Raw genomic sequence first — 27335 nt, forward strand, 5'->3', positions numbered from 1 at the left:
GGTTACAACACATTAAATAACCTTGGAGAGGAAAGGGAGATTGGAGAGGGGATAGTGATTAGTGAGGGCAAAGACGTCGAGAATGGATTTTTGAGGGTGGTCATGGTGGTTTTGAAAGCTTGGGGAATAGCAGGAGATTGAACCAGCTAGAATATTGGTTGAAACGGGGGTCAGGAAGGGAACTTAGGGATGTGCAGTTTAGCAGGAATGTGATCAAGGGAGCAGAAAGTATATTATGTAAATAAGATAAATGTGGAGATGATGGTTGGAGGCGATGGGGCAGAAGCTAGACAGAGGTGATCGTTCAGGAGTAGGGTGGGGATTGGAGTGGCTTAGTGGGCAAGAAGAAAGGGGGAAAGCAGCTGAATGGATGGTCTCTTTCTTGGAGGCAAAGAAATCCATGAGTTTGTCATACTTATTAGAGGTAAAGGAGAGGGGTATAAGGAGAAAGTTCTCTTGATTCAGGAACCATTCCTTTAGATTGGAAAAGTGCACGTCATTCCAATATTTAAGTAAAGGCTGAGAAGGAAACCGGGGAATTATAAACCAGTTAGCCTAACAGCTGTTGTTGGTAAATAACCAGAGACTGTAGGGCCGAAATTGTCCTCAGCGGGAAATTTGGGAGAGCAGTTTGAATTAACTGGAAATTTACTGCCCGGTGAGAGTCAGAGGGAAGAGTCATAAAATTGGGCTCTTTAAGCTCTGACAGCGCTTTGGGGCGCTGTTTGAGGCGGTGTAGGGGCGGGTTTGCGAGGGAGCGGGGCGATGTCCATCACTGGTGATGACGTCAGAGCGACGTGGACGTGTCGGGCTGATGCGTCGCAACGTCCCTCCCTTTCACGTAAAGAGAAGGGACTCTGCGAGGCTGACATAGAGCTCATTGGGCCACCAGGGAGGGGTTTAGCTGGGCCAGCGGCCCGGTACCCAAGAGGGAGTGCCGGGCTATCTGTTGGCATCCCAGCTGAACCAGCGGCCACCATTGTCAGGCTGACACAGGAGTCGGCCGACAATTAAAACAAAATGGCTGCCGCGTCAGTGCGACCTCCCCTTTAAGGGTGGCAATTTCCCCCGTGGGACAGTAAGGGGTTGACGCCAGGCAGTAAGGCGTTGTCACCTGGCAGCAAGGGATCGGCATGAAGGGCGGGGCGGATACCTGGGGGCAGTTGCAAAGGGTCAGTCGCGCCGCCTGCACCCGGGGAGAAAGACCTTACCACCCCATTAGAGGCGGTAACAGGCCTTAAAGAAGGGGGCAATTTCTCCCCCTTTGAGACACTCCTTAAAAGCTATGTTTTTGACCAAGCTCTGCCCTAATTTCTCCTTATGCGACTCGGTGTCAAATTTTGTTTTATAACACTCCTATGAAGCACCTTGGGATGTTTTACTACGTTAAAGGCGCTATATAAATACAAGTTGTTGTTGTACTGCTTTCTGATGTCTTGGAGATTATTTGTTTGTGGTATATTCAGTCAGAGGGGTTTCTGTTTAAACCTTTGGTTCTCTATATGCCCAATATCTTGTATTATAAAGATGCACTGGATTTCATCAGGTATAGATATTCATTTACAGAATTGGTCTTTAGAGCTGAACCAAAGAAAAATATGACTAAAAGCCCCAAAATATAAGTCTAATCTACTAAATTAAGTTCCATTTAAATTTTGTTTATTTCAGCGAGCTTCTGACACCACAGCAGCACTATGACTGGGGCCTGAGAGCACTGAAGACAGTCCTGAAGGGATGTGGAAATCTGCTTCAACAGCTAAAGAAAAGCAAAAGAAAAAGTAAGGCACTCAGTAGTTTTTAACAAAGCCTATTACTAACATTTGTGCAACTCCAGGAAGATTTGTTATTGGCTGACAGCTAGATTGTCATGTATAACATATATGTATAAAAAAATCTATGAGATTCTGGAGGGTTTGACTGGGTAGATGCTGAGAGGTTGTTTCCCCTGGCTGCAGAGTCCAGAACTAGGGCGCATGGTCTCAGTATAAGGGGTCGACCAATTAAGAATGAGATGAAGACAAAATTCTTCACTCAGAGGATTGGAATTCTCTACCCCAAAGGGCTCTGGATGCTGAGTCATTGAGTATATTCAAGGCTGAGATGGATAGATTTTTGGACTCTAGCGGAATGAAGGAATATGGGGATTGGGCAGGAAAGTTGAATTGCGGTCAAAGATCAGCCATGATCTTATTGAATGGCAGAGCAGGCTCGAGGGGCTGTAAGGCCTACTCCTGCTCCTAATTCTTAAACTGTTGTGTTTGAAGAAATATACTCTGTTCTTTGTTAATTTAGAAGCATTGCATACAGTGATCAATAAAAAGAAAAAAGTGCAAATGCTGGAAATGTGAAACAAAAACAGAAAGTGATGGTAATACATAGCAAGTTTGTTAGTATCTGTAGGTAGAAAAGCTGAATTAAAATGAGCTCGATTGGAACTGTGATATTTGAAAATCCTTTAATTTAGTTACACGTGTGCTTGAAACTTTGAGCACAAAATACTCCATCAGTGCCCCTCTTCAATAAAACTATGGGCTCAAGTTTCGGCCTGAGTTGCTCCTATTTTTTTGGAGCAACTAGTTTAGAATGGAGCATCTTAGAAATTGCAATTCTCGGCATTTAGTTTGCTCCAGTTCGAGTGAGTTAGAATAGTTTCATTTTGGAACAGATTTTTTTTTTCAAAAGGGGGCGTGACCAGCCACTTACGCCTGTTTTGCAAGTTTAGGCAGCGAACACTTACTCCAAACTAACTTAGAATGGAGTAAGTGTAGATTTTTGTACGCTCAGAAAAACCTTGCCTACACTTAAATCAGGTGTAGGGAACGAGAGATGGGGGGGTGGGGGGAGGGAATTTTACAAACATTAAACATTTCACTTTTACAAATGAAGAGCTATCATCAATAATGATCAATAAATCAATCAAAAAAAATAAATAAAAAATAAAAAAATTAATAAAAAATCAATAAATAAAAAATCAAGTTTCTACTCACCGGGAGCCCTCCAACAACTGAGGAGGAGGAGGCGGGGGGGTGAGGAGGAGGAGGAGGGGGATGAGGGGAAGGAGTGGGGTGAGGAGGAGGAGGATGGGGGGAAGGAGAGGGGGGAAGGAGGAAGGGGGGGAAGAGGAGGAGGAGGGAGGAGGGGAGCTGAATGGGAGAGAGCGAGGTGCCGGGGAGAGCTGAATGGGAGCTGAACGATCTTCGCCTGGGGAGCCCATTCGGCCCGGGCTAGGGCTGGCATGTTTCGGGCCCCTCCCACGCAGCCTCGGCGGCGAGGAGCTACTGCACATGTGCGCACACTCTAGCGCACATGTGCAGAGGTCCCGGTACTGTTTTCAGCGCCGGGACCTGGCTCCGCCCCCGACTCCTTGTGCTGCGCCACGCTGAGCACGAAGACGTCCTGAGGGGACCGGAGAATCACAAGCTAAGTTTTCGGCGCCCTTTTTCTTCCAGAAAAGGTGCGCCGTTTTTACAGAGGGCGAAAACTTGGGCCCATTAATTCTGAATGAGATATTAATGACAATTACCGGATGCTCGAGGTTTTTAAATGTAAATGTTTTACCAGTTCGTGTGTTTAATCCTAGAATCTTACAAACCATTGCCTTTATTCAAATGCACACTTGGAATATGTACAATTTATTTTCTCATTTTTTGTTTTACAGTAGATGAGAGTCATATTGTGGTGCAGGCTCTGCGTCTTAACACTATGTCAAAACTAACATTTGCTGACTGTACACGGTTTGATGCTTTGGTGAGAGATATCTTCCCTGGTGTTAATTTTAAAGACGTTGAATATGTGGAGCTGGCCGCAGCTCTCCATGAAGCATTTGAGGAAGCATATCTAGAAATCATACCCAACCAGGTAAATATAGAGACAGTTAAAAAGACTGACACAGTTACAGGGTATTTGCAATTATTCAAACATTTCCGACCCACATTATTCCGACCCATATTATTCAATCATAATTGTCATGGTGGAATATAAATGCACAAATAATGCCGTGGGATAAGTAGGGCAAATTTGCATGGCAAACTTTCATAGCAAATGACACAAACTGGTTTTGAATTATGAATATACTTGATCAATCAACAATTTACCAGATCTTTTGTATAGTACTACCATAATGCATGTTAATCATGGGAATATTTTACTTAATATATATTCCAATCAAACATTAGCATGGTTTTGAATTACACATTTGCTATACTTCTTTAAAATTCTCAGAAAGCTGTATGCTTAATTTAATGCTGATGAATATATTAGACTGAACAACAGTGATTATTTAAAAGTGCATAATAGTTGGTTATATATACATATATCAAAAGCATGATTTTAATACCACTGCTGAATAAATTAATGTTTCGTCTGACTGAAATCATTTTTGGAGTTGTATACAGGCATATAAATTTTAATATTGCATTATTCCCCTTTTCTCTATGCGATTTATACAGCCCTGTTACAGTTCCTACTTTAACTTGGAGATAGAATCCTTAGTATTCTAAGCACAAGTTGTTTGAATGATCGCAATTATATTTGGCTTTGAAACTTAATTGATGGGCCAATTTTCTTGTTTAAATCAGGCAATAGCTAGCTCTGGGAAATTTGTTGATGTCCATTTGACAGAATAAGAGCATTCTCCACAAACTAATGAAGCATTCTGTTATTTTCTAGGATTAAGAAGCTGTTGAAAATCTCATGTATTTGGACATCAATTTAGATTACGTATTCTTGCTAAAAATTTGTATAACTGCTGCAATTTTTCTAGATAAAGAAGGCTTTGGAACTTTTTGAGCAACTGCGTCAAAGAATGGGAGTAGTTATTGTGGGTCCAAGTGGTGCAGGAAAATCAATACTATGGCGAATGTTGAGAGCAGCTCTCGGTAAAATAAACAAGGTGGTGAAGCAGTACACAATGAATCCCAAAGCCATGCCACGCCAGCAGCTCCTGGGTCACATTGACATGGATACCCGAGAATGGTCTGATGGTGTGTTAACTAACAGTGCTCGTCAGGTTGTTCGAGAGCCACAGGGTAAGAAATCATGATGCAACTAAAATATAACTATTAATTGGTTGAGGGAAGAAAGACCAGCATTTTTACAAATTTATAATAAAACCAAATAAACTATCAAGTGCACATACGAAATATGTGTTGTGGGGGTTGGGGGGATGACGGAGAAATAATCTATCCTTAGAATTCTATTTGCAAAAAATCAAGTTGCTGTGAAAAAGGTTCTTTCAAAATAAATGTTTTTATTGTGACTCTCTAAGTAGTGGTTTTGTTTAATGGTTGTTTATTTGTTTAATATTGATTTTAACAACAAAGTAGTATGTTCCTGTTTAGAAACTTAAAAACATAGATCTTTATTGTATGTAGTTCCGCTGTTTTATTATGGACACTGTGTGCATTACTGGACAGACAGTTTATCTCATTTTTAACAGCAGTTCCTCTCACTTTATTTTTAACCATCTTTTTACACTCGTGTTCTGTAACTGTATTTGTTCCCTGGCCATTTATGTTCTCCCTTAGTTTAGTCTGAACTTTGCTCTTGCTTCCTGTTTCGTTTATATTTAGGCTTGTTTTAATTCTTGTAGATCCTTCACCCCAACCGTCTTACTAGCTCTTCATTACAAGCTCTTAAAAAACCTAACCAATCACTGAAGGTTATATTCTGTGCTTCTCTTTAGAGGTCCACTCCTGGATTATCTGCGATGGGGACATTGATCCTGAGTGGATTGAGTCCTTAAACTCAGTACTGGATGATAATCGGCTGCTCACCATGCCAAGTGGAGAAAGGATCCAGTTTGGACCAAATGTTAACTTTGTATTTGAAACTCATGATCTCAGCTGTGCCTCTCCTGCTACAATATCCAGAATGGGCATGATCTTCCTGAGGTGAATATGGTTACAGTTCTTTCCATTTCATATTTTACTGTTTTCTGTCGTGTAAGCTAGAATATAAACAATTGCAAATCTGGACCAGTGTCCAGATAATATTACCTGCAATATTTGTTGAACATCTTGTACATTAAAGTTACTTCAGTTGACATCCATAAAACAAACAATGGGAAGGAAAGAATATAATTTACATTTATATAGCATTTTTCACAATCTCAGGACGTCTCAATAGCCAATGAGTACTTTTGAAGTGTAGTCGTAATGTAGAAAATACTGCTGCCACACACAAACAGCAATGAGACAATGATCAGATAATCTGTTTTAGTGATGTTGGTTGAGAAATAAATATTGGCCAAGGCACTGGGGAGAACTCCCCAGCTCATCTTCCAATAGTGTCATAGGATCGTTCACACCTGAGAGGGTCTTTAACGCCTCACCTGAAAGAAGACACTGCTAACCTCATCATCATCATCATCATCATCATCATCATCATAGGCAATCTCTCGAAATCGAGAAATACTTGCTTCCACTTTAAAAATGAGTTCTTAGGTGACTGAACAGTCCAATACGGGAATTACAGTCTCTATTAGAGGTGAGACAGACAGTCGTTGAAGGAAAGGGTGGGTGAGGAGTCTGGTTTGCCGCAGGCTCCTTCCGCTGCCTGTACTTGCTTTCTGCATGCTCTCGGCGACGAGACTCAAGGTGCTCAGCGCCCTCCCGGATGCACTTCCTCCACTTCGGGCGGTCTTTGGCCAGGGACTCCCAGGTGTCGGTGGGGATGTTGCATTTTATCAAGTAGGCTTTGAGGGTGTCCTTGAAACGTTTCCTTTACCTGGGGCTCGCTTGCCGTGTAGGAGTACTGAGTAGAGCTTGGGAGTCTTGTGTTAGTCATGCGAAGAATGTGGCCTGCCCAACGGAGCTGGTTGAGTGTGGTCAGTGCTTCAATGCTGGGGATGTTGGCCTGGTCGAGGACACTAAAGTTGGTGCGTCTGTCCTCCCAGGGGATTTGTCATAGTTATAGTCAACATCTTCACTGAGGCGTATGAAAGCATGGGCCTTACACTAAACATCCATAAGACAAACGTCCTCCACCAACCTGACCCCGCCACACAGCACTGCCCCCCACAGTCATCACGATCCACGGCGCAGCCCTGGACAATGTGGACCACTTTCCATACCTCGGGAGCCTATTATCAGCAAGGGCAGACATCGACGACGAGGTTCAACACCGCCTCCAGTGCGCCAGCACAGACTTTGGTCACCTGAGGAAGAGTGTGTTCGAAGATCAGGCCCTCAAATCTGGCACCAAGCTGATGGTCTACAGGGCTGTAATGATACCCACCCTCCTGTGTGGACCATATACAGTAGAACACCTCAAATCGCTGGAGAAATACCACCAATGATGTCTCCGCAAGAGCCCTCCCTCAATGCTACATTGACTATGTGCTCAGTTCTGGAGTGAACCCACAGTCTGCTGACTTGGAGGTGTTTGCTACCACTGAACCAAGTCTGACACCGCTTGGAAATTATTTAATTAAAATGCCTTTCTTTCATTACCTTTTGCTGCCTTTTACCACCAGAATGCTATAAGCGGGACTGACTATCTCACTTCCACTTGTCAGGATGATAATTTTGAATAAAGTTAAGGAAATGAAGATAAATTGCATTTACATATTTGGCATTAACAATTTGCTGCGAATTTCTCTAAAGTGCAACATCTTGAATCTATGCCTCCTACACTTTTGAAGAGTTAAAAGTTTTTTTTGCATAAGCAACTGTTTTTGAAGCTAATTTCAGACTGTAAAGCAAGTTCTAGCACAGCAATTGTGATTGAGCAAGTAAAGCAGCAAAAGATTAATTTACATTAAAACCTTGATTGCTAAAGTAATAGGCACTTCTAAAGTAAATAGTTTGTATTTACCATAACTGATAGGCTGCAGGCATGTGACTTTTTCTTATTGAAAAGATTTCCTGCAAAGAATTGTAGAAAAGTATGAAACCTAAAGAGCGCAGTAAAGTTTCTAGGTGCAAGAAATGCATAAAAGACACTCTTTGAGTTCAACAATGTTCTTCGAAGTCATCAATATTTTCATTCTTTAAACTGTGTTAAGCTGAATGTTGAATGTAAATGACTTGAAAATCTAACAGCAGTTCATTATTAGTGACATCATAAAGGAGTGTAATACCAAATTGTGGAAATCAACTGTCTCTCATGGAACTTAGAGACTGCAGTTCTCTAATCAACCTGCCCCTGACACCAGCACCCCCCCCCCTCAAAAAAAAGCAAGAAGGTGAATTTGTTTTTTGACTTTAGAAAAATAATGGCTTGGAAATTAGTGGTCATTATTATCATACAAATCCTTTATGTGTTACTATCAAGCTCTCCTCTGTTTGAATGGAGGTATTCGCACATTACTTATCAATGCCTCTGTTAAAGTAACGGAATAAGCATGTTACCGTCATCAACACTAATTTCGAGCCCCACATTCCACCAAATAATCAGTGCCAGGGAATGAACTCCATGATTCAATATAATATACAGCTTTTGCTTTTATGGTAGCATTTGGACTTGTTTGATACAGCCTTGTAATTGTATTCCAGGTATCCATTCAATAGGAAACATTAGTGGCTTTGTTGCTGACTGGAAGGTTTTTTTCCTTTCTACAAATTACACATAATAACACAACGGTTGCAGCATATGCAATGTGATAGAATTCAATTTAAGACATATTGGATAGTAAGAGTCTATTTCCATTGGTGGAGGGGTCTATGACGAGGGGGCATAGTTTTAAGCTGGTTTGTTGAAGGTTTAGAGGGGATTTATGTAGAGGGTTGTGGGGATCTGGAACTCGTTGCCTGGAAGAGTGGTGGATGCAGAAACCCTCACCACTTTTAAGAGATGGTTGGATGGGCACTTAAAGTGCAGTAACCTGCATGGTTACGGACCTAGAGCTGGTAATTGGGATTAGACTGGATGACCTTTTGTTGGATGGAGCAAATATAATGGTAAGTACTGCAGGGAATAGAATATGGCCAGGGTGATCTCCTGGCCCTTAGAAGATGAGAAGGGGGATTTAATAATGGGAAATGTGGAAATGGCTGAGACCTTAAACAATTATTTTGCTTCGGTCTTCACAGTGGAAGACACAAAAACCATGCCAAAAATTGCTGGTCGCAGGAATGTGGGAAGGGAGAACCTTGAGACAATCACCATCACTAGGGGGGTAGTGCCGGACAAGCTAATGGGACTCAAGGTAGACAAGTCCCCTGGTCCTGATGAAATGCATCCCAGGGTATTAAAAGAGATGGCGGAAGTTACAGCAGATGCATTCGTTATAATCTACCAAAAGTCTCTGGACTCTGGGGAGGTACCAGCGGATTGGAAAACCGCTAATGTAACGCCTCTGTTTAAAAAAGGGGGCAGACAAAAGGCAGGTAACTATAGGCCGGTTAGTTTAACATCTGTAGTGGGGAAAATGCTTGAAACTATCATTAAGGAAGAAATAGCGGGACATCTAGATCGGAATAGTGCAATCAAGCAGACGCAGCATGGATTCATGAAGGGGAAATCATGTTTAACTAATTTACTGGAATTCTTTGAGGATATAATGAGCATGGTGGATAGAGGTGTACCGATGGATGTGGTGTATTTAGATTTCCAAAAGGCATTCGATAAGGTGCCACACAAAAGGTTACTGCAGAAGATGGAGGTACGCGGAGTCAGAGGAAATGTATTAGCATGGATAGAGAATTGGCTGGTGAACAGAAAGCAGAGAGTCGGGATAAATGGGTCCTTTTCGGGTTGGAAATCGGTGATTAGTGGTGTGCCACAGGGAGCGGTGCTGGGACCACAACTGTTTACAATATACATAGATGACCTGGAAGAGGGGACAGAGTGTAGTGTAACAAAATTTGCAGATGACACAAAGATTAGTGGGAAAGTGGGTTGTGTAAAGGACACAGAGGCTGCAAAGAGATTTGGATAGGTTAAGCGAATGGGCTAAGGTTTGGCAGATGGAATACAATGTCGGAAAGTGTGAGGTCATCCACCTTGGGAAAATAAACAGTAAAAGGGAATATTATTTGAATGGGGAGAAATTACAACATGCTGAGGTGCAGAGGGACCTGGGGGTCCTTGTGCATGAAACTCTTTTAGGTAGATTGCAGTTAGCAGAAGATGGTTTCGATCCATCGACCTCTGGGTTATGGGCCCAGCACGCTTCCGCTGCGCCACTGTGCTGCTGATTCCTTGTGCATGAATCCCAAAAAGTTAGTTTGCAGGTGCAGCAGGTAATCAGGAAGGCGAATGGAATGTTGGCCTTCATTGCGAGAGGGATGGAGTACAAAAGCAGGGAGGTCCTGCTGCAACTGTATAGGGTATTGGTAAGGCCGCACCTGGAGTACTGCGAGCAGTTTTGGTCACCTTACTTAAGGAAGAATATACTGGCTTTGGAGGGGGTACAGAGACGATTCACTAGGCTGATTCCGGAGATGAGGGGCTAACCTTATGATGATAGATTGAGTAGACTGGGTCTTTACTCGTTGGAGTTCAGAAGGATGAGGGGTGATCTTATAGAAACATTTAAAATCATGAAAGGGATGGACAAGATAGAGGCAGAGAGGTTGTTTCCACTGGTCGGGGAGACGAGAACTAGGGGGCACAGCCTCAAAATACGGGGGAGCCAATTTAAAACCGAGTTGAGAAGGAATTTCTTCTCCCAGAGGGTTGTGAATCTGTGGAATTCTCTGCCCAAGGAAGCAGTTGAGGCTAGCTCATTGAATGCATTCAGGTCACAGATAGATAGATTTTTAACTAATAAGGGAATTAAGGGTTACGGGGAGCGGGCGGGTAAGTGGAGCTGAGTCCACGGCCAGATCAGCCATGATCTTATTGAATGGCGGAGCAGGCTCGAGGGGCTAGATGGCCTACTTCTGTTCCTAATTCTTATGTTCTTATGTTCTTATGGACTAGTTTCGATCGCCTGGATGGGTCGGAGAGGAATTTTCCCAGATTTTTTCTCCCTAAATTGGCCTGGGTTTTTATCTGGTTTTTGCCTCTCCCAGGAGATCACATGGCTCCGATTGGGGTGGCGTGCAGAATGTTTTAGTATAAGGGGTGTCGCAGTTGTGGTGAGGCGGATTGGTTGGGCTGGGTGCTCTTTGCCTTTCCGTCATTGTTCATAGGTTTATATGTAACCTTTAGGGCTGCTGACCAAGGGCCGTGTGGTTCTTTGTCGGCCGGCGTGGACACGATGGGCCAGAATGGCCTCCTTCTGCGCTGTAAATTTCTATGTTTCTATAATTGAAGTTTTACCTGGAGCTATGAAACCATAGAATAAACAACATTTGTACAAATAAGATTTTGTATATTTCTTATTAGAATAAAATGAAGTGTGTCACCAGCTTCATCATAAAATGTGACAGCATCAAGTCCAGTACTATATTTCCTCCCTCAAAACAATGGGGGATAAAACTATCATTGCACCATTCCCAGTACTTCATACTTGCCTGTTAAAAACCTCTCGCCCATTTCTGTTCAATTTTACGAAAAAACACACGTGTGGCCATGTCACATCTGAGGGATGTAAAAATAATTTAAAAGACATGACTTATTTGCCAGATTTCACCAAAATTTAAATGACAAATGTTCACTCTGGAAATATAAAAGAACAATAAAATAAATTGATTTGTTTTAAAAATTCACAGAACATAGGAACAGGAGTAGGCCATTTATCTCTTGAGCCTGTTCCTCCATTCAGTGAGATCATGGCTGATCTGTGACCTAACTCTATGTACCTGCCTTTGCCCCATAATCCCTTAATACCTTTGGTTAACAAAAATCTAGCAATCTCAAATTTTAAATTACCAATTGATCTAGCATCAATTGCAGTTTGCAGAAGAGAGTTTCAAACGACTACCACCTTCCTTTGTATGTAGAAATGTTTCCTAATTTCACTCCTGAAAGGTCCACCTCTAAATTTTATACCCCCTAGTCCTAGACTCCACAACCAGCGGAAATAGTTTCTCTCTATCTACCCTATCTGTTCCCCTTGATATCTTGAAAACTTTGATCAAATTATCCCATAACCTTCTAAATTCCAGAGAATACAATCGTGGTTTGTGTAATCTCTCCTCGTAATTTAACCCCTGGAGTTCGTGTATCATTCTGGTAAACCTAAGCTGCATTCCCTCCAAGGCCAGTATATACTTCCTAAGGTGCGGTGCCCGGAACTGCTCACAGTTCTCCAAATGTAGTCTAACCAGGGTTTTGAATAGCTGTAGCATAACTTCTATCCCCTTGTACTCTAAAGGTCAGCATTCTATTAGCCTTTTTGATTATTTTCTTTACCTGTTAATGACATTTGATTGATCTATGTACCTGGACCGCAAGTCTCTTTGGACCTCCATTGTTTTTAGCTTTTCACCATTTAGAAAGTACCCTGTTCTATCTTTTTTTAGGTCCAAAGTGAATGGCCGCATATTTTCCTACATTGAAATCCATTTGTCATAGTTTTGCCCGTTAATATATATTTGTAATTTTATTCTTTCATCTACAATGTCGCCTATGGTTGTGTCATCGGCAAATTTAGATATGTGGGGTTAAAAATTGATTATAGCTCGGCTTGAGGCAGTTCCTCGAAATCGAGGAAGACTTGCTTTCTCTCTAAGGGCTCAAGTTTCCGATGCTGGCAAAAACGGCGCACCGCCGAGATTTACGTGACCTGCCTGGGATAAAAAGCGCGCCGGAATCTTACCGGGGAATTCTCCGGTCGTCCTGGAGCGTGGCATGGCGCAGCGGCGTCTCCCTGGGGCGGAGCAAGCCGATCGCAGACAGCAGGGAGGCGGGGCTAGGGATCAGCATTCTTCTGAGTGCCGGCAGCATTGCGCAGGCGCGTTGAAGCATGCGCGCCTGCGCAATGGCTCAGCAGGGCGTTTTTCCCCCAGTCTGTGTTTGTTTGGGTACGGGGGAGGGGTGGAGGAGCGTGGGAAGGGATGGAGGAGCATGGGTTGGGGGGCACTCAAAATGATCGAAGGGCCGGAGGAGAGAGCAGGGGTGCCTCCCCCCGCCGCCCCTCCGCGTTCAGCCCCCCACCCCTCACGTTCAGCCCCCCACCCCCGCGTTCAGCCCCCCCCACACACCCCCCCCCCACACACACACACACACACACACACACACACACACAGCCCCCATACCCCCCCCACACACACACACACACACACAGCCCCCATACCCCCCCCCACACACACACACACACACACACACACCATACCCCCCCCCACACACACATACACACACATACACACACACACACACACACACACACCCCATACACACAAACACACACACACACACACACAGCCCCCATACCCCCCCCCCCACACACACACACACACACACACACACACACACACACACCATACCCCCCCCCACACACACACACACACACACACACACACACACACACCCCATACACACAAACACACACACACACACACACACACACACACACATACATACACACACATACACACACCACCACCCCCCCCCCCACATTACCCCCCACCCTTCACTGTCAGATACAGTGAGAGACACTGACAGAGACACTAACAGAGACACCTTCCCTGCACATAAAGGTAGGACTTCTATTTTTTTATTTGTTATTGATTGGTTGCTTATTACTTTGGTCTTGGTGCTTTAGGTGCAGGGTTCCTTCTATTTTTTTATTAATTAATTGTTTATTACTTTTTGTGCTTCGTAAATGTACTGCTTTATTTTGTGCTTACTGCTTTAAATGTACTTTGCTTCTTTAATGTTGTTGTGAAGGTGTTTATGGAAAATCCTCTAACTTCCCTTCCCTACCTCCCCTGTTGTGATGTTGATGTGTCCTTTGTGTTTAATGCTTCCCACCCCTCCATCTCTGGCTGTGCCTGCACTAAACTTAACTCTCGGTAAGGTTTTTCAGAACTTACTAAAGTGGACACTTACTCCATTCTAAGTTAGTTTGGAGTAAGTTTTCGCTGCCGAAACTTGCAATACAGGCCTAAGTGTCTGGACACACACCCTTTTGAAAAAAAATACCTGAACTAAAATGAACCTAAACTAACTCAGTAGAACTGGAGCAAACTAAGTGCCGAGAATTGCGATTTCTAAGATACTCCAAACTAAATTAGTTGCTCCAAGAAAATTGCAGCAACTCCACCCGAAACTTGGGCCATAAGAGTGAGTTCTCAAGTGACTGTACAGTCCAATGCAGGAATTATAGTCTCTGTAACAGGTGGGGCAGACAGTGGTTGAAGGAAGGGGTGGGTGTGGAGCCTGGTTTGCCGCACCCTCCTTCCACAGTCTGCTTGATTTCTGCATGCTCTCGGCGACGGGACTCGAGGTGCTCAGCGCCCTCCCGGATGCTCTTCCTCCACTTTGGGCGGTCTTGGGCCAGGGATTCCCAGGGGATGTTGCATTTTATCAAGGAGGCTTTGAGGGTGTCCTTGAAATGTTTCCACTGCCCACCTGGGGCTCGCTTACCGTCGCTAACTTTAGCGTGGGCGATGTTTTACCGCCTCCAACCGGGATATTGATTTTTAGCACCCTAAGAGGGGAATGGAGCGCTAAAGGGAAGCGTTTCCCATTTCTCTTACGGCGCTAAAGTTCAATCGCGGGGCGCTAGTGCGGGAGCGTTAATGAAGTTGTGGCGCTAGGAAACCGGCATCCAAGTGCCGAAAGGTGAGGTCAGCTGGACCACCTGAAGAGTACAAATAAATGCAAGGGAGGTCATTTGAACACTGTTAAACATCGAACAAACTTAAACAAATGTAAATAAAGTGAATGTAAATGAAAAAAATCTCCTTTTTAACCACACACCTGCTGATCCATTTCATTATCGCCCCGGGAGGTTCAGGAATGCCTGCTTTCTCTGTTGCGATTAGCGTCAGGCACTAAGGCAGGTGAACCCATTGAAGTTCACGACCGTGGTGCTAACGGGACGAAGTGGGTGGCAGTAGAGTGTGCAGCGCTAACTACCAGCACTGCCGGTAAACCTCCACTGTAGTTCCTGGGAGGCACTGACAGCATGGCGCTCTGGCAGCAGGCGCTTAGCGTCCCGTTAGTGCCCCTCTCGGGCGCTAACTGGTGGCGCTGATCCAATGAATTTTTCGCCTGTGGTTTTCTATCCCATCATCTAAGCAGTTAATAAATACGGTGAATAGTTGAGGCCCCAACACCGATCCCTGCAGGACGCCACTAGTCACATCCTGCCAATTAGAGTACCTACCCATTATCCCTACTTTCTGTCTTAAGCCTCTCAGCCAATTTCCTAACCAGATCAATAATTTGCCTTCAATTCCATGGGCTTCAGCCTTAGTTAACAATCTCTTATGAAGGACTTTATCAAATGCCTTCCAGAAGTCCATATAAATATCATCATCATCATAGGTAGTCCCTCGGAATCGAGGAAGACTTGCTTCCACTCTTAGCATGAGTTCTTAGGTGACTGTACAGTCCAACACGAGAACCACAGTCTCTGTCACAGTTGGGACAGACAGTGGTTGAAGGAAAGGGTGGGTAGGCCATATAAATAACATCCATAGACATTCCCCCTGTCCACTACTTTAGTCACCTCTTCCAAAAATTCAATCAGGTTCATTAGGCATGACCTACCTTTTCCAAATCCATGCTGCCTCTCTCTGATCAGCTGAAAAGTATCAAGGTGTTCAGTCACCCTATCCTTAATTATAGACTCCAGTAATTTCCCAACAACAATTAGTCTATAATCCACTGGTTCCCCTCGCTCACCATTCTTAAATGACGGAGTAATATGCGCAATTTTCGAATCTAAAGGAACGGTTCCTGAATCAAGGTAACCTTGGAAGATGATAGTTGGGGCATCTGCAATGTGCTCACCTTCTTCCTTTTAAACTCTGGGATGGAAACTGTTATGTATGGAGAAAGAGTCAGACTGAACACTGTGAGCTCAAAGTACAGTGTGACCGTAGCCTTTTATTGCAGGTCTCCAGAGTGCCACTCCAACCTGTGAGGCCTCCTTAAATACCTGTGCTCCCAAGGGATTATGGAATCCCCCTTGGGACTCCAGGGGATGAACCCTCTGTTGGCTGTACAGAGTAAATAACAACGTTCCCTGCTTTCCCCCCCCCCCTCCCCTTCTGACCCCCAAGTCAGTAGTGTAACTATTTATAATGTGAGTCGATCTGGGGTCCTTCTTGCCCTGGTTGATTGTCTTGGTGTGAAAGCTGATATTGTTGAATCATTTGTTGGGCCCTCGGACTGCTGTGCAGCTGGCCTTGCTGGGCTGCCTGGTGTGTTGGGTCATGCTGGGCTGCTGTGGATGATGGGATCTGCTTCGTGGTCAACCCTGGTGCCAGTTGTCACTTGCCACTGGTGTGTATGTTGGGGGATCTAAAAAGGTAGGGTCCAAGGTGGATTGCTCAGGATAGTCCGTGAATCTGAGTTTGATTTGGTCCAAGTGTTTCCGGTGAATGAGTCCATTTGAAAGTTTGACCCGAAACACCCTGCTCCCCTTTTTCGCCACAACAGTGCCGGGAAGCCCAGATCGACTCACATTGTAAATAGTTACACTATTGACTTGGGGGTCGGAAGGGGGGTGGGTGGCAGAAGCGGGGAGCGTTGTTATTTACTCTGTACAGCCAACAGAGGGTTCATCCCCTGGAGTCCCAAGATTGATTTCAATCTCGCGAGACACATTTGCGCTATCATGGTATGCACTTTGTTGAAGCCATCTGCTCTCTACCTGTTCATGTAGATCAGGGTGAACTAATGAGAGCCTTGTCTTAAGTGCTCTTTTCATGAGCAGTTCAGCAGGTGGGATCCCAGTAAGTGAATGGGGTCTCGTGCGGTAGCTAAGCAGGACTCGGGATAGGAGAGTCTGCAGTGAGCCTTCCGTTACCCTCTTCAAGCCCTGCTTGATGGTTTGCATTGCTCTCTCTGCCTGACCATTGGACGCTGGTTTAAACGGGGCAGATGTGACATGTTTAATCCCGTTACGGGTCATAAATTCTTTGAACTCAGCAGTGGTAAGACATGGCCCGTTGTCGCTCACCAGGACATCGGATAGGCCGTGTGTGGCAAACATGGCTGCAGGCTTTCAATAGTGGCAGCGGCCGTGCTAGCCGACATTATCTCACATTCAATCCACTTGGGTACGCATCTACAACCACAAGGAACATTTTGCCCAAGAACGTGCCTGCATTATCGACGTGTACCTTAGACCGCGGTTTGGAGGGCCAAGACCATAAACTTAGCGGCGCCTCCCTGGGTACATTGCTTGACTGCAAGCATGTATTACATCTGTAAACGCAGGACTCTTCAGTCCGCATCGATACCGGGCCACCACACGTGGGATCTGGCGATTGCTTTCATCATTACAATGCCTGGGTGGGTACTGTGGAGGTCATTGATGAAGGTGTCTCTGCCCTTCTTGGGAACCACTACTTGATTGCCCCACAGAAAGCAGTCTGCCTGTATAGACATTTCATCTTTGCGCCGTTGGAACGGCTTTATCTCTTCTTGCATTTCCACTGGGATACTGGACCAGCTCCCGTGAAGCACACAGTTTTTGACTAAGGACAATAAGGGGTCCTGGCTTGTCCAGGTTTTGATCTGCCGGGCAGTGACGGATGATTGCTCACTCAAATGCTTCTATAACCATGGTTAAATCTGCGGGCTGCGCCATTTCCACCCCTGTGGTGAGCAATGGCAGCCTAATGAGAGCATCGACGCAGTTTTCTGTGCCTGGCCTGTGGCGGATGGCATAGTTGTATGCGGACAACGTGAGTGCTCATTTCTGGATGCGGGCCGATGCGTTGGTATTTATCCCTTTACTCTCGGAAAACAGGGATATGAGTGGCTTATGGTCAGTTTCCAATTAGAATTTTAGCCCAAAGAGGTATTGATGCATTTTCTTTACCCCATAAACACACGCTGACGCTTCTTTCTCAATCGTGCTGTCGGCTCTCTCAGCCTTAAACAGACTCCTGGATGTATAAGCAATTGGTTGCAGTTTCCCGAAATCATTAGCTTGTTGCAATACACACCCGACGTCATATGACGAAGCATCACATGCTAGTACCAAACGCTTACATGGATCATACAACACAAGCAATTTGTTTGAGCATAACAATTTTCTCGCTTTTACAAAGGCATTTTCTTGGCTTTTGCCCCAAACCCATTTGTCCCCTTTACATAGTAAGACATGCAGTGGTTCTAACAGTGCTGAGACCCGGTAAGAAGTTACCAAAGTAGCTCAGGAGTCCTAGAAACGATCGCAGCTCCGTCACGTTCTGTGGCTTCGGTGCGTTCTCGATTGCCTCCGTCTTCGAATCGGTGGGCCTAATATAAACATAGAAACATAGAAAATAGGTGCAGGAGTAGGCCATTCGGCCCTTCGAGCCTGCACCACCATTCAATATCATGGCTGATCATACCCCATTCCTGCTTTCTCTCCATGCCCCTTGATCACTTTAGCTGTAAGGGCCACATCTAACTCCGCCACGATCCTCCTCCCCAAGAACTCCACTTCAGGCGCCAGGAAAACGCACTTGGAAGTGTTTTAACCCGAGCCCCACGTGGTTGAGTTGACTAAGAACCTCCTCCAGGTTCTGTAGGTGCTCGACTGTGTTCCGACCTGTGACCAAGATGTCGCCCTGGAAGACCATGGTGTGTGGGACCGACTTCAGGAAACTTTCCATGTTTCTCTGGAATATCGCCGTCACTGATCGGATTCCAAACGGGCATCTGTTATAAATAAAAAGACCTTTGTGCGTGTTGATGCACGTGAGGACCTTCGATGATTCCTCCAGTTCCTGCGTCATGTAGGCTGAAGTCAGACCCAGCTTCGTGAACGTCTTTCCTCCCGCCAGCGTTGCAAAGTGGTCGTCAGCCTTTGGTAGTGGGTATTGGTCCTATAGGGAGAAACGATTGATAGTTACTTTGTAATCACCACAGAGTCTGACAGTGCCATCTCCCCTGAGGACTAGGACAATAGGACTGGCCAACTCGCTGTACTCGATCGGTGAAATAATGCCCTCTCTTTGCAGCCGGTCTAGCTCGATCTCTACCCTTTCTCTCATCATGTACGGTACTGCTCTCACCTTGTGATGGATGGGTGGCGCCCTCGGAATTAGGTGGATCTGCACTTTTGATCCTTGGAATTTCCTGATGCCTAGTTCAAACAGCGAAGGAAATTTGTTTAAGACCTGGGCACACAAAGGGTCGTCAGCGGGCGATCGCGCTCGGACGTCGTCCCAGTTCCAGCGTATCTTTCCCAGCCAGCTCCTGCCGAGCAGTGTGGGACCATCGCCCGGTACCACTCGGAGTGGTAGCTTGTGCACCGCTCCATCGTAGGAGACCTTTACGGTAGCACTGCCGATTACAGGAATCAGTTCTTCAGTGTAAGTTCTTAGTTTCGTGCGAACTGGAGTTAAGTCTGGCCTTGAGGCCTTGTTGCACCACAACCTTTCAAAAGTCTTTTTGCCCATGATGGACTGGCTTGCGCCCGTGTCCAGTTCCATTGACACCGGGAGTCCATTTAGTTCAACATTCAGCATTATCGGGGGACAATTCGTGGTGAATGTGTGCATCCCATGTACCTCTGCCTCCTCTCTCTGAGGCTTTGGTTCGTCGTGATCTTCCCTGGATCTGTCCTCTCTGCAACATGATGGTTTGCAGGTTTAACAGGCTTTGCAGCTCGCCTGCACACTCGTTGGAGGTGTCTCATTGTTCCATAGCCCTTGCAAATGTACTCTTTGAATCGGCATGAATGGAAACGATGATCACCCCCACAACGCCAACAAGGTGTTAATGGCCTTGCATTCATCACCCTTGATGGTGGACTCTGAGTCATCTGCGGACGTGCAGCTGCAGGTATGTGTGACCTGCCCTGTACTTTACGATTCGAAAACAACATCACTTTGTTCACAGTCCTTGTAGCAGCACTTGTGTGCTGAGAGATTTGCTTCTTATTGTCACTGGTGGCAATGAACTCCTGGGCTATCGTTATGGCCTTACTCAAGGTTGGGGTCTCTACAGTCAAAAGTTTGTGAAGTATGGTTTCGTGGCCAATGCCAAGTACGAAAAAGTCTCTGAGCATGTGCTCCAAATGTCCTTCAAATTCGCAATGTCCTGCAAGGCGTCTTAGCTCGGCGACATAACTCGCCACTTCCTGGTCTTCAGACCTTTTGTAGGTGTCGAACCGGTACCTCGCTATCAGAACGCTTTCCTTCGGGTTCAAATGCTCTCGGACCAGTGTGCACAAATTATCATACGATTTCATTGTGGGTTTCGCTGGAGTAAGCAGATTCTTCATGAGGCCATATATTGATGCACTACAGCTGGTGAGGAGGCTCGCCCTTCGTTTGGCAGCATTCTCTTCCCCATCTAGCTCATTGGCCACGAAGTATTGGTCGAGTCGCTCCACAAATGTTTCCCAATCATCTCCCTCTGAGAATTTCTCCAGGATGCCCACTGTTCTCTGCATCTTTGGGTTCGCTATCTGTATCTCGTCGCCAGTTATGTATGGCGAACGAGTCAGACTGAACACTGTGAGCTCAAAGTAAAGTGTGACCTTAGTCTTTTATTGCAGGTCTCCAGAGGCCTCCTTAAAGACCTGTGCTCCCAAGTGATTATGGGATCCCTTGTGACTTCAGAGGATGAGCCCTCTGGTGGCTGTACGGAGTAAATACAAGTTTACATATATAACAGAAACCATCTGGTCCTGGCTTTTGTCACTGTTTAGTGCCATTATTTTCTTCATTACTGTTATTTTGCTTACTTTAATTTTGTTGATTCCCTGTCTCTGATCCAATGTCATTTACCTTGGGATTTCCAACATGCATTACTCCTAAGAATAAGGGGTAAGCCATTTAGGACCGAGATGAGGAGAAACTTCTTCACTGAGAGAGTGGTTAACCTGTGGAATTCTCTACCGCCGAAAGTTGTTGAGGCCAGTTCGTTAGATATATTCAAAAGGGATCAAGGGGTATGGAGAGAAAGCAGGAAAGGGGTACTGAGGTTGAATGATCAGCCATGATCTTATTGAATGGCGGTGCAGGCTCGAGGGGCCGAATGGCCTGCTCCTGCATCTAATTTCTATGTTTCTATGCTATCTTCTTCCTCTACTGTAAATACCGACGCAAAGTAATTATTCAACAAGCCTGCCATTTCCTTATTATCATTGACAATATCACTGTTATCAGTTTTCAAGGAGCCAACATTGCTCCTGACCAGCGTCTTTTTTTCCTAATATAACAGTAACATTTTTTGTGTTGATTTTGATATCCCTTGCAAGTTTCTTTTCATACTCCCTTTTTGTAGCTCTTATTATCAGTCTTGTCAGCTTTTGCTGTTCTTTGTGTCTTTCCCATTTGCTCGGCTATTCTTTTCATTTTTGTGTGCTTTTTGTTTTTGTTTTATGTAGCCTCTTACCTCGTTAGTCATCCATGCCTGGTTATTTTTTGGCAAGTAGAGCTCTTGCCCCTTCGTGGTACAAACTGGTTCTGTATCACATGAAATTCGTTTTTGAACACCTACCATTGACCTTCTGTCATTTTATCCATTAACAGACTTGCCCAGTTTACTGTGGACAGTCTCCATCTCATTGCATTGAAGTCAGCCTTGTCTAAATCTAGAAACTTTGTAGCTGTTTCATGTGTCTCCTTTTCAAACACTATAGGGCCCAAGTTTCCCCAGGAGTTGCTCCTTTTTTTTGGAGCAACTTGATTGTTCAGGACTATCTTTTTAGTTGCAATTCTGGCCATTTAATTTGTGCCAGTGTCAGTGAGTTAGTTAGGATTTTTTTTAGTTCAGTTTTTTTTTCAAAAGGGGGCGTTCCCAGCCACTTACCCCTGTTTTAAGCGTTTGGTCAGCAAATAGTTGCTCCAAACTAACTTAGGCCAGCGTATGTTGCCACTTCTGTCCACACAGAAAAACCTTACCTAGAGTTAAGGAATCGGCGCAAGGAACTACATTTAAAGCACCACCAAGCACCAAACAAAGCTCAAAAAGTAATAAGCAATTAATTAACACATAAACTAGAAGGAACCCTGCACCTAAAGCACCAAGACTAAAGTAATAAGCAATCAATCAATAACAAATTAAAAAATAGAAGGGTCCCTGCACCTAAAGCACCAAAATCAATCAGTAAATAACAAATAAAAAAAGTCCTACCTTAGGGAACGCAGCGGGCCGCCGATGAGGGAGCCCATTCGGCCAGGGCCCTCCCACACAGCTACAGCGCGCGTTTGCAGAAACGGCCTGCCAGGAGTTACTGCACATGCGTGCAGACTCTAGCACGCATGTGCAGAGATCCCAGCACTATTCAGCGCCGGGACCTGGCTCCACCCCCAATCCATTGGACCACGCTGCGCCACGACCAAAGAGAGACTGTTGAGCGGCCAGAATACCGATGTCTTTTTTCGGCGCACTTGGAAAACAAAAACGGCGCACCTCGAGTGAGGGCACCAGAAAAACACGTTAGGGAAACTCTAGCCCTTAGTTATGATCGCTATTCGATAAATTGTCACGCACCGTTGTGTTGTTAACTAAAGCTGGCTCATTACTTTTTGCTAAATCTAATTTGACATGCCTCCTTGTTGTTTCTAGGACATATTGTTGAAGAAAACTATCCTGGACACACTCAAGAAATTCACTACCTTTCTGACATGTACTAGTCTACTTCTTCCAATCTATATGAAAGTTAAAACCCACCATTAACACCATTCTGCCTTTGCTACATGCTTGCTAATTTCTGCATATTTACAATTTAACATTTCACAGCCCAGAAGACCGAAACATAACTCTCACTACAGTCTTGGATCTTTTCCTATTTCTTAATTCTACCCATAAAGTCTCCACTGCCTGCTTACCTATCATTGTATCCTGTCTTATCATTGAATTGATTTCATCCTTAATTACTCAGGCTGCTCTTCCCCTCTGCCATTTTCCCTACCTTATTTTAATTACATTAGGACGTTTTACTACGTTAAAGGCGCGATATAAATGCAAGTTATTATCATCTTTCCTGTCGACCTTATAACCTGACCGTCTTGCCATGTCACAGTAAGGGTTACCATGTCAACCCGCATTTGTTTCTGATTCTTTGCATTCTTAGTGATGAAGATACAGATGTAAATTCTTTGGTGAAATCTTGGCTCCGAAACCAGGCAGATGAATGCCGGAGCAATCTTGAAAACTGGATAGGAGACTACTTTGAGAAGTGTTTGAACTGGGTTTTTAAGCAGGTGAGTGATGGTTATAAATCCTCTTGTGCAAGACAGATGAGCTGCAGAATAAATATTTTTAGGTAATAATGATTTTGTGAAGTGTAACTAATTTTTCATTTCCATTATCGGATTCCTACACTTGAGTACCATTAAAGTGAATTGTTGAGCAGATACTGTAAGCCTCCCCATAGTGTGAGGAAATAATTGCTGTTCAAATATTCTAGGGTTAATCGTGCCAGCCATCTGGTGAATGGATTAGTAAGGGTTAGTGGCAGGCCACCTGTCAAACCTTGTGACCAGAGAAGGGAATGTCTACGATATCGAAACTTTTCCTTTTTTTTAATTGTGTGGAATGAAAAATTGTAATATCTAGATTAATAATGGTGGCCAAGTTGTGGAGCATGCAGCAGATCACCACGAAATAGGACACCTCCTCAGTCGAGTACTGGAGGGCTTCTCCCGAGCGGTCAAGGCAGCGGAACCATTGCTTGACCACCCCAATGGTCTGCTCGATGATGCTCCTGGTGGCAGCATGGCTCTCATTATTTGAGTGTTGGGGAGGAATGTTGGGGTTGCGGAGGGGAGTTAGGTGGAAAGCGGATAGCCCTTGTCTCCGACCAGCCCACTGCGAGCTTGATGTGGTGGCTGGAAGAGTGCTGGCACACTGGTCTGGCATAGGATGAAGGCATTGTGGCTGATGCCAGGATAGCGGGCATTAACATTGAGGATTCGCTGCCTGTTCGCTGCACATTAAGGATTGTTACGCGGTGCTTGCAAAGCCACGTTGGTGCTATCAGTGGCGCTCTGCACCATGGGAAATCCCACTCTCCTGGAAAAGCCACATGCACGCTCATTCTGCTCTCTGGTGATGGGGAAGTTGTTAGCTATGTCTCTCGTTGCAGATGGGAAGGATCAGCTGATGAAGAAATTGAGGGTGATGGTGACCTTAACTGCCACGAGAGAGCCGTGATCGTCCTGATCTGAGGCTGGAGGTCTGGTTCTGTGACCACCTCCTTGCTAAAGCGGAGCCTTCTTATACACTGCTCCTTGCTTAATTAGATGTAGGAGACGTGCTCTCGGAATACCTTCGGAGGGTAAGGCCTCCTGTTGAGAGCCCTGAAGGCCCTCCTCCGCCTCCCACTGGCCACATATTCCAGTCTTTCTCGCTGCCTCCACTCCCTCCGCTGTCGATCTTGGAGGGCGAGGTCGACTGCCAGTATAGCCCCCATTAATGTAACCAAGTGTAGCAGTTTGATTTTTTTAAAGAATAAATGTAGCTACTTGCCACAGCATTCCTGATACTAAATAACCTTGAAATCACGGGATGAGACTGTTGCACTATGTGAAACTGACAGGAAAGCACTGAAACTCCACTAACCAACACCTGCGACTCATTACTGATGATCCCTTTAAATAATCTTCCATGAGCCAGCTTCCTGGTGTTTCACGCCAGGTCTTCCTGTCGCTGTTTCCTTCAGGTGCTAAAGTCGGTAGTGACGATCAAGTTCGCAGATCGTGCAGTCAGTGAGCATTGCACACTCACTAACACCATGCTCCCCCTGGCGTTGAGGCTCCCGGCGATAACTGTTAGTGGCAGTGCTGCAGGGTCGGGATTTGGCATGCGGCAATGGATTCGCTCCGCCCCAGCAATCATACTCTAGCGTCCCGTTAGCGCCATCTGCTGGCGCTAACAGGGGGTACTAAGGTACCGAATTTCCCCCCCATAGTTTTCCTCATGTCTCCTGTTGCTGTGACATTCTTAAAGCATCTATTATATTTGTAAAATAACACCAAGGTCAATGGAAACCTGGAAAAGTTTTGTAAATTCTGTAGCCTTTTTGTGGAATAGTCAAATATCTATTTGTCATCAATAAAGCTTACCTGAATCAGTGAATTCAACACTAGGCTAATAAATACAGAGTAAATATTAGGATTTAAATTATGAGACTCTTAACTTGTTATTATTTGTTTTGAAAAATTATTTATTTTCTTTTCAGAATGACTTTGTGGTGGAAACTAGTCTAGTTGGAACTGTTTTGAATGGTTTGTCTCATCTTCATGGTTGTTCGGATCGAGGGCAGTTCATAGTTAGTCTGATTCGAGGTCTTGGTGGTAATCTTAACATGAAATCGCGACAAGAATTTTCAAAAGAGGTATGTAACTAGCTTTTAAATGTATGTTGTACAGAAGTTTAGAAAACATTGAAATACATAGTACTATGATTTCACAAAAATAATCTTCAGCTTCATACAATATGCTTGTGAAGTAAATCCTGGATATACCTCGTGAGAATATATTACTTAGTTCAGTATCCCCCACTATTATCTTTCTTTATACTTACAGCCTCCTTTCTAATCAACTGGTTCCTCTCACATTCACAAAGTACTAGCAAACAAAATGATTAAGGGAATGTAGCCACATGGATAGAGAAATGGTTGGAGCAAATTATGTAATAGGTTGAGGTAAAAGAAAGATTGAAAATATTTGGTGATTGTTGTTTCACATATTGAGGCTGTTCTTACTTATTTTATACATAAATTATATGGATTAAGAGAACATCATCAAAATTTGATACCAAATTGGGGAGTGTAAAGTGTAACTTAAGATTCCAGATAGGTGGCAGACATTGAAAAATGTGAAATATATTATGGAAGTACGAATAGTGAAAGTAATTACACCTTAAATGGTAAGATTTTAAATGGATTAATGAAGCAAAGGGATCTTGATCTGAAGGTAATTAAAGCTGGCAACACAAGTAGATCAGGCCAGAAGGTGGATGTAGTGAAACTGTTTCCACTTGCAGGTGTGTTAAAACAAGGAGCATAAATGTAAAATAGCCACAAAGTCAAATAAAGAATTTGGGAGGAATTTCTTTACACAGAGAGTGGTGAGAATGTGGAACACGTTGTCACATGGAGTGATTGAAGCAGATAGTATCGACACATTTAAGGGGAGGCTTGATGCATACATGAGAAAGAAGGGATAGACGGATATGGAGGCAAGATGGGAAGAGATAATTAGAGGAGGCACATTGTGGCGTATAAACACTGACATAGACTAATTGGGCCGACTAGCCTCTCTCTGTGCTGCAGATTCTATGTAAAAAAGAGAATCCAAAAAATGCTGAATATAGTCAGCAGCTCAGTCAGTATCTGTGGAGAAAACAAATAAGTTAACATTTCAGGTATAGATGCTACATCAGAACTGGAAAAGAAATTACAGAATGATCTACACCTGAAATGTTCCAAAGATGCTGACTGAGCTACTGAGTGTTTTTCAGTTTTTTTGTTCAACATCTGCTATAGTTAGTAACATTGCAATTACTAGGATTAGATTTAGTAATTCATGGAAAGAAAAACATTGGCTTGGACTTAATATAATGAATGGCTTGTTTCTGTGCTGTACCATCTATAATTCTTAGAATATTAAAACATTTGTTTAGATATATCCAGAGGGTTAATTTTGTGAAATCTACAATGATGTGAAGATTACTATTTTAGGATGGACTTATTATTTCTACATTATAGAAATAGGTTTTTTAAAAAGTATGTGAACTGACAGTTTTGTAATGTTGTGATAACTGATGTGCTGACATAGCAGCTTTCTTGTGCTATACAGTATCTAGTTTTCATGTGCTGAAATGCAACACAATAAATAAATTGTTGCAGTACACCTTGCCAATCAAGATCATTGTGCTATAAAATCAAAAGACAGTGTACAGCGAGATACCTGGAGCTCCTGATGATTCAAAGATATTTTGCGTGCTTATAAAAAATTGAATTATCCAAAAATTTGAATTAAGCAAAGTAAGTGACACAGTGAATTGAGAATTTAGTGTTAAACTTTCAAATTATCAGATTATTTTAATTAAACAACTTTGAATTAAGAATTAATTGTATTCTTGGGCAGTTAGGATTCCGTTTCCATTGCCACTCTGAGATGCACATATTAAGTATTGGATTCAAATTTTCAAGAAAATTTTTCCTATTTTATATCTTCAACTATGTTGTTGCCCTTTTGACATAGAAATTGTGAAATGACAGGGGAAAGAAGTATGTTTAAAGTTATGAAAATGCACTTAAAAATGTCTTTGGGTCAGTCACTATTCAAATAAATTCCTAGGCTAATGTTTTTTTTCATATCAGCAATCAAGTGATTCATTGTTAATATAATTTATGAATGCTATGATAT

At 43.9% G+C, this 27335-nt stretch overlaps 1 protein-coding gene across 3 annotated transcripts in view; it reads left to right on the top strand.

Annotated features, from left to right (window-relative positions):
* The window catches only part of dync2h1 (dynein cytoplasmic 2 heavy chain 1), a 994370-nt gene that overhangs the window by 201647 nt on the left and 765388 nt on the right, over positions 1-27335 (top strand). For all 3 annotated transcript variants that reach the window (XM_070892150.1, XM_070892151.1, XM_070892152.1), the window contains exons 37-42: positions 1669-1778; positions 3659-3858; positions 4763-5027; positions 5684-5891; positions 23033-23162; positions 25142-25297. In XM_070892150.1, coding sequence (XP_070748251.1) covers positions 1669-1778; positions 3659-3858; positions 4763-5027; positions 5684-5891; positions 23033-23162; positions 25142-25297 — 1069 coding nt within the window. The remainder of the gene's footprint in view (positions 1-1668; positions 1779-3658; positions 3859-4762; positions 5028-5683; positions 5892-23032; positions 23163-25141; positions 25298-27335) is intronic.

The sequence above is a fragment of the Pristiophorus japonicus genome, chromosome 10 (genome assembly GCF_044704955.1).
Source record: "Pristiophorus japonicus isolate sPriJap1 chromosome 10, sPriJap1.hap1, whole genome shotgun sequence".
Taxonomy (NCBI): domain Eukaryota; kingdom Metazoa; phylum Chordata; class Chondrichthyes; family Pristiophoridae; genus Pristiophorus; species Pristiophorus japonicus.